At 29.7% G+C, this 7,863-nt stretch overlaps 1 protein-coding gene across 1 annotated transcript; it reads left to right on the top strand.

Annotated features, from left to right (window-relative positions):
- The first annotated feature begins 3,248 nt into the window (after positions 1–3,248).
- LOC102594644 (metallothiol transferase FosB) lies at positions 3,249–4,692 on the top strand. The gene is made up of 3 exons (XM_006364138.2): positions 3,249–3,531; positions 3,683–3,788; positions 4,094–4,692. Exons 1-3 carry the CDS (start codon positions 3,377–3,379, stop codon positions 4,367–4,369), a joined length of 537 nt encoding a protein of 178 aa, XP_006364200.1. The 5' UTR covers positions 3,249–3,376; the 3' UTR covers positions 4,370–4,692.
- The last annotated feature ends 3,171 nt before the right edge of the window (positions 4,693–7,863 follow it).

Here is a 7,863-nt window from a genome sequence, read left to right as displayed (position 1 = left end):
GAAATTTGAGAAGTGGTGTTTGGTCATATTATATCTTGACAAATATAGTTGCCAAGTATCCCAAGTTCCCAAATACTAGAAAAATTAGTATTTGGGTCAAGTTATAATATTTGAGAATTTAAAAAAATTCAAAAATTACTCCAAACTTTTATATTTTATAAAAAAAATTCATTATTTATAAAATCCAATTAATATTTGTTACTACCTCCTCCGGAAAAGTTGAGTTCTAATTTGAGTGATAAAATTGAGAAAAAGGAACAATTTGTTAATGTATTGATTGCCTATATTGTTATTTTGTTATTGTTGATTGTTATCAATTATATTATAAGGTTATTTTTTAACGAAACATATTCATTATAAAATGATAATATAAATTCATGGGTATTTTAAATATTTTTTAGAACTTATGGATATAAATCATATTTTTGAGAAAATTTGAGGCCAAACACATGGTAAAACTTCACCAAAAACTTCACCCAAAGGTCAAACACTAGCTTAATTTGAGCTAGCTATCAAAGCAAATTTTGATGGATTAAAATAAGCTGAGTTATGGACAAGTCAATAATCAGCCTAAACTTAGAAAGATTAAACGAATTATGATTTCACGAATCAATATAATTTTATCATCATGTTACTCAACTCATAAGTTAAAAGAACCACCTTTTTCAAAGTTAATTTCGAAATTATTGAGCATGTGAATAAATAAATAATCAAGAATATGAATGGCTCTTTTTTAAAGGTTACCATCAGTTCCAGATCTTCAAATATATGGAATATAATGTTAAACTCAAAGACAAGAAAGCTCATGTATTTGTCCGTTGCGCTATAAAACAATCTTAACCTATTTTCTACTTTAAACAATCCAATCTTTCTTAGTCAGAAATGTCTTGTAGTATTTACATTTGTTTGGTGAGTTTTTTTTAGTTAGTGAATTGGGCAAACTATGTTTCCATGACGTTGACATCAAACTTTTCTAGTACATGTTACTTCTACTATTTTGCTTTCTCAACTAATTGAATATAAATACTTTTGTATATATTTATTTTTAAAATATTTTAATCTATGAGAAGATAATTATAAATATTTTGGATATTTTCATGCTGTAAAAAAACTATTTATTACACTTATAATGAATTAAATTTTAATTCATTATACTAGGATATGTGATTCAAAATACACAATTGAATGATCTTTTCGGTTATCAACCAACAACTCGTAGACATATTAGTCTCTCCCAAAGTACCTCCGATGATATTGATATATGTAAATTAAAGTTTGATTATAGTTATTGAGGGGTTGAATTTGAAAAAAACACGTGAAATTTAGGATGACCAAGAACAAAAAGTTTGGGGAATTAGGGGGGGAAGCTGCCATCCTGTTCCACTAACTAGAGAAGGGTAACAGTTAACCCCCTTTCATATGATAATGTCATAAATATCTAAAATTAGGAAAAATTTAAAAGTTAACTAGAAACTTAACGTTACACGTTAATCATGGTAAATGGGAAAGGAAGATCTAGATTCTTCATTTATTTTTAAAATTACAAAATAAAATTGGGATAGGGAAAAAAAGAGCATAATACATTAATATACTCTTTAATTCAATTGGTATCTATGTCCTTCGATTTTGTTTGTGCACAAATAGATAGTTAAATTTGTATAAAATTAAATAATTATACACAAGCATCCTACGTGGTATAATACACCTAGGACGCCATTTAAGACATAAAATTATTATGTAGGACATCATATAAGACAAATATGTCTATTTATCAGTTTTATACAAATTGAAGTGTATATTTATTCATAAAAATTGAAAGACATAGATGACAGTTAAAACTAAATTGAAGGACATATTTATGTATCATGTCAAAAGAAAATTAAGGTGCAGGATTATATGGTGAAACATAAAAAAACTCTCATGAAAATAATAAAAGTTTAAATAGTCAAGAAATATTAAAAAGAAAATACATCGGGGACTAAACAAATAAAAGTATAATGTTATTAAGTATTATAAATTTCAATTTTTGCATATCAATATTATGAAAATAATACATTGTATAATGTTAGTCAAAGTTATTGTTGTTTGACTCTATAAAGAGAAATTATGACAATCAAAAGTGAACCCTAAAAAATGTTAGTCAAACTTCTTATAGTTTGACTCTAAACTTTTTTGTTCTTTCTTAATTTGTTAAAATAGACAAGTAAAAAAGGAAAATTAGACAAGTAATATTCTCTCAGTCCACTTTTGATTGCCATAATTTCCTTTTTAGAGTCAAACTATAAAAAAATTGACTAATATTTACAATGTATTTTTTCATCATATCGATATGAAAAAAATTGCAATTCATAGTACTATTCGTATAGTTTTTGAATATTTAACTTTTTTTGTTTAAAACATCGAATTAATGTAATCTAATTTAACTTTGAAAATCAATCAAATTGACTTTTGAAAAGCGCAACATGATAATTAAAAGTGGGCAGAGGCAGTATCTATTATATCCTCAATTAATTACTTTGAAAAAGGTAAAACTTCTTCAAAATCTTAAATTTTTAATTCATCCACTTTATAATTAATAGGGGTAAAACTCACTATGTCAATCATTATTTTCTTTACAGGTGTATCAATTCAAAAGTGAAAAAGTAATTAAGACATATTAATAAAGTTTAAATAAATATAATTTATGCATATATTATTTTTATCTTTATTTTTGTGGACTAAAAAGGTCATACCATCGCCACATCATTTACTCTTTGTTAACTATATTAGAAGAAAAACTCAACTAGGAAAAAATATGAAATTGTACTTCAATTTCTTCGTTCTCTCGTATATCCAAATCGAAATAATTTTTCCATATTTATCGCCTGTTCGGTGGACACTACATGAATATGCAGCGACACGGTTGAGTATATCTCTAATTATAATTATCCTTTAATAACTTAAAAATTACTCTTAAAGACTTTTTAAGAAAAATAAATTTACTTTTCAAAGATGAGAAAATAGTGAGAATTGCCGGGTCAAATACACAGAAATCGTCCGAATTACTATATTTACGTAAATGAATGGAGCAAGAAAACGAAACAGCTTACGTGTAAGAAGCCAAATAAAGTAACTTCATAAAGTCGTCCACGTCAGCAACTTGTACCTACGTGTCAATCAGATCCATAGTGGGCCAGAGGTATCACAGCTGTCAAACTAAAACAGAGCCAACCTTTTCTATAAATAAGCCTCCTTAATTCATCTTTTTTTCATCATTACCATTACAAATTTCCGTGACCTAACCTACTCCTAATTTCTCCTTTAATATTCATAATCCTCTTTCAGGTCTCTAATCCATTTGCTAATTCTTCGATTTTTGAGAAGAAAAAAACGAAAGATGAAGGGGAATACTGGAAATCCACTTGCTTTGACATCCCTGAATCATATCTCCCTTGTTTGCAGATCAGTTGAAAAATCCATTGAATTTTACAAGAATGTTCTTGGTTTTGTGCCTGTAAGGAGGCCTGGATCATTCAATTTCAATGGCGCTTGGTAATTTCATGTTTACTTTTTCATCTGTTATTAATAAATTACGAAGAAAAAGATGCATAATCCAAAATTTTACTATTGATTAACATCCTTTCTGAATCTTTAGTTTATCAGATTTTTGTATTGAGATTCCATGTATTTCTTGGTGTTTCAGGCTGTTTAGCTACGGAATTGGGATTCATCTTCTTCAATCGGAAGATCCTGAGGAAATGCAAAAGAAAACTGAAATCAATCCCAAAGATAACCATATCTCTTTCCAGGTAATTTGTTCTGTTTCCCTAACAAAGGCCGATTGTAGTGTATCTGCAATGGATTTAACTAAATTCAGTACTTTTGACATGAAGCCATGGATATATAAGGAGTATGAAATTTAGTAAGTACGGTCAGAGGCGAAGATTTTGAATGCCTTTATATGAGCATAAGCTAGAGTTTAGGTTAGAGTAGAATGGAATCGAATACATCTTGTAGAATTGAACACTCTGTAAAGTTTCACCAAATTTCAATGTGTGCAACAACTTATTTTGAAAATTAGTTTTAATTGAAATTTTTGTTGGTTGATGAGCAGTGTGAGAGCATAGATGCAGTGGAGAAGAAGCTGACAGAAATGGGGATAAAATACGCGAGGCATCTGGTTGAAGAAGGAGGAATATATGTTGATCAATTGTTTTTCCATGATCCAGATGGATTCATGGTTGAGATTTGTAACTGCGACAACTTGCCAGTGATTCCCCTGGCTGGCGAAATGGCTCGGTCATGCTCAAGGGCTAATATTCAATTGCTTCAACCTCAGCAAACACAGAAACAATCCGCTGTAGTTCAAGTCTCAGTGATCAAGCCTTAGAAAGGAGTATAATGCATGTTTCAGTGTTCAGATACTTTGTTATCTTGTTCATGTTCAGGAGAATCAAGAATGATTGATTGATTACCTGAAAGATGTTTGTTACTAGTACTATTTGTTATTTAGTGAGTGTTCTATGTATTTGGGTCTCTTCTTTTCTTAGGTTGTTGGTAATAAGACAAATTGCCAATTGTCCAGATTTGAAGTTGTGTTCATGTTTTCTTCTGAGATTCAAAGTCTTTACTGAGTTATCTTCTTCTTTAGTGTTTTGAATTATTGGCATGGATTATAAAAGACTTTGATATAATATATAAACATTTTCTTTAGCTTGTGCTCGACTTGGCTCAAATGATATTTATGATTTTTTAAAACTTTTTTTGGTTTCGCACAGGGAAGTCTGTTCCAACAATTTGGATTTGTTCCAACTAAATTTGGATTCGTGTGGGGAGTCTCATATCGAGGGTAAAAGGCTTCTTAACAAAAGCTACTCCATAGCCAAGGGGATGCAAATTTGAAACCTGTCTAGTTAAGGATGAAGAACCTCTCTAATTAAGGATAATGGAGTACTTAGAGCGTGTTTGGATTGACTTGAAAGTTGGTCAAACTTGCTAAGTCATTTTTAGCTTTTAGAATTGTTTGACAATGTTAAAAATAATTTAAAATAACGTACAAAAAATTAAAAAATTAAAAGTAGGTCTCCTCCTACTTTTTATTTTTTGACTTAAAAGTCATTTTAGTTTAACTTTTATTTTTTTACTTAAGAGTTACTCCCTCCATCTAATCTTATGTGAAGTAGTTTGACTCGACACGAAATTTAAGAAAGAAAGGAAGACTTTTAAAACTTGTGGTTCAAAATGAATGATAGAAATTTGTGTGGCTGTAAATCATTTCATTAAGGGTAAAATAAACATTTTATAGTTAAATTGTTACTTAATATAGAAATGTGTCATTCTTTTTTTTTTTTTTACTGACTAAAAAGGAAAGTAAGTCGCATAAATTGGGACAGAGGGAGTACTAAACCAATTCTTATAGGGAAAATTGTACGAAATAGCAAACTATTAATTCAAATTAAATGTTATAACCATAGTTTCTTTTATTTGTAATTCGCAGCAAACATTTCATATTTTTTGCCATTCCTTTTGTATACCGAAATATACAAAGAGACCGAAATATACAAATGCAGGACCCATTTGTATACCAAAATATACAAATGCAAGACCCATTTATATACCGAAATATACAAATGCAGGGACCATTTGTATATTGAAATATACAAATAGACCCAAATACATATTTTTTATGTATATGTATACCGAAATATACAGATTAATAGTCATAGCAAATATAAAGTTTGTTATGGAGCGCAATTATACAAACTATAACTATAGCATACAAATATGATTTTTATGTTTGCTAAACCTAAAATTTAATGATTTTTTTTTTAAAACTTTGGAGTGTGTACGATTTCCACTTTGGTTGTGGTAAATTTAAACTGCAAATAGATATAGCAAATTTGTATTCCATGTAATGCCTTATGTGTATTATGGGGTATCAACTAGATATGGTATGAAAGCTTGTATTATTATTAAAATAAAAGGAAAAAGAATTAAGTTAATTTTTTAAAATAGAATGACTAAAAAGGACAACGTTTCAGATTGAAAGAATGGAGTGTCAAATAAAGAATTGGTTACTACTTATATGAAACTGAATCCTTGGTGTCAAGTGTCAACAAATGTACGACAACAACGCCAAAACCTAATCAGAGACGAAAGAGCTTTAAGCAAATAAAAAAATGAAGAGAAATACTGACTGTCATGTTCAAGTTTAAGTATGTGAGGACGGCAATCTCATGTTGCATACTACTAATTAGTAATTTGATTAATCAAATAAGACCAAACAAGCAGGTTAATCATGTACCCTTTATCACCATGTCTAGTCATCACTCGAAAAAAGACAAATCATCAATACCAACTAATTACTGATTATTTAGATTTAAACACTTCTTGTTTACCTAATCATGCAAACAATAAACCAGAGCCACAAAGATACTTTTAATTTATATTGAGGCTCTAATTAGTTTGAGTATTAATTGTATTGAGTTTCTTATCATAAATAAGTTTTCCTTTTAGGAAAAAGTTTAGGATTGACTAGTCCTTTTCTCGTAGGAAAAGACTCCATAAATAGAAGCTTGTTTCTTCTAACTTAATCAACATTCACAATGTAGTTCTAGGGACTTTGAGAGTTTTGGTTAGGGGGAGAATTTGTGGGACACAAGTGACACGTTATCACTTGTGTGAACCTCCTTGTATTCCGAGTGAATTGGTTGAAGTTATTTCTCTCTATATTTTGTACTCTCATATTTATATAGTAGTAAATTGTCCATCTCCTTTGTGAATATAAATTGGTTGACTGACCACATTAAACCTTTGTGTCTTTTGGTATATTTCTCATTTGTTTTCTTACTCATAATCTTTCGAGGTTTGCTTTGTTAGCTCCGCATCACACCTAATTTTTTCGAACCTAACAATTAGAGTAGGTCCCCTTTCCTAATTCTGTATGAGTTCAAATAATTTGTAGTAGTACGTATCAACTCATATTAGGTAAAATAGTGATAGTGGTGGAAAATACAATGTTTCTGTTGATTCGGCCAACCGTTGAATCACATGATAAGATTGGAAGCGTACGTACGAACTGGCCATGACTGATTCCAAATCCAGCAATCAAATTTAAGATCAATATCTTTGTAAAATAATTGACGGATCCACTCAATTTAACCACGCTTGAGGATATATGCAAATGGATTATTAGTATAAAAGTCTCTATTTTGGGGTGATCTAAAATTCATGTCCTTAAATATCAGTGTTTTAAGGCATTTGGAGGTGGATGTACCAAAAACACTCTGGAGGGCGTAGATCTATAGGTGTACATCTTTGTCATCTCACATTAACAACCAAATACTTTTTCTCTAAATCGGATAAAGAATATATGCCTCAAAAGGCATAACTCTACTTTCTGAACACTACAACAAAATTTGGAATATACTACACAACTTTTGATGCATAACTTAATCTCTATAGAACTTATGTCGAGCGAGATGATTTTTCAATTTCAAAAGATGAGAAATTCTTAGATGGAATCATGTCTATGAGAAGTAAAAAGTAAACACCAATCCATTTGAGGTGTAAATTTCAAGCAAGAACTTGTTTTGAAATGCGTCACACTTAAATGGATTAAATTTTGATCCAATTTTAAATAATTTTGATTTTTAAGCCCAATCCAATATTATTATTTTTGAATAAATTGAGTGAATCAATTGTTTATGGGCTCATTTTCAACTCAATTTATCATCACTACAACACGGCCCTTCAGCAAGATTCAAAGTCCAAAGAGATATCCCACTTCTTTATAGCCTCACATGCGAGTTTGATTTTTTTTCAACAAGTTCCTCACATGCAAATTTGATTTTTTTTATGAGTCAAGGACGTGAAAATGACTTC

This window comes from Solanum tuberosum, unplaced genomic scaffold (genome assembly GCF_000226075.1).
Source record: "Solanum tuberosum cultivar DM 1-3 516 R44 unplaced genomic scaffold, SolTub_3.0 scf00482, whole genome shotgun sequence".
Classification (NCBI taxonomy): domain Eukaryota; kingdom Viridiplantae; phylum Streptophyta; class Magnoliopsida; order Solanales; family Solanaceae; genus Solanum; species Solanum tuberosum.
The sequence above is the reverse complement of the archived record's forward strand: the minus strand, read 5'-3'. Positions and strand labels throughout refer to the sequence as shown.

What these genes read in the sequence shown, in the direction of transcription:
- LOC102594644 (XM_006364138.2), top strand. Translation starts at nt 3,377, where the DNA reads ATGAAGGGGAATACTGGAAATCCACTTGCTTTGACATCCCTGAATCAT. An exon ending in TTCAATTTCAATGGCGCTTG is followed by an intron (nt 3,532 to 3,682) that starts GTAATTTCATGT and finishes TTGGTGTTTCAG; the next exon opens with GCTGTTTAGCTACGGAATTG. An exon ending in ATAACCATATCTCTTTCCAG is followed by an intron (nt 3,789 to 4,093) that starts GTAATTTGTTCT and finishes GTTGATGAGCAG; the next exon opens with TGTGAGAGCATAGATGCAGT.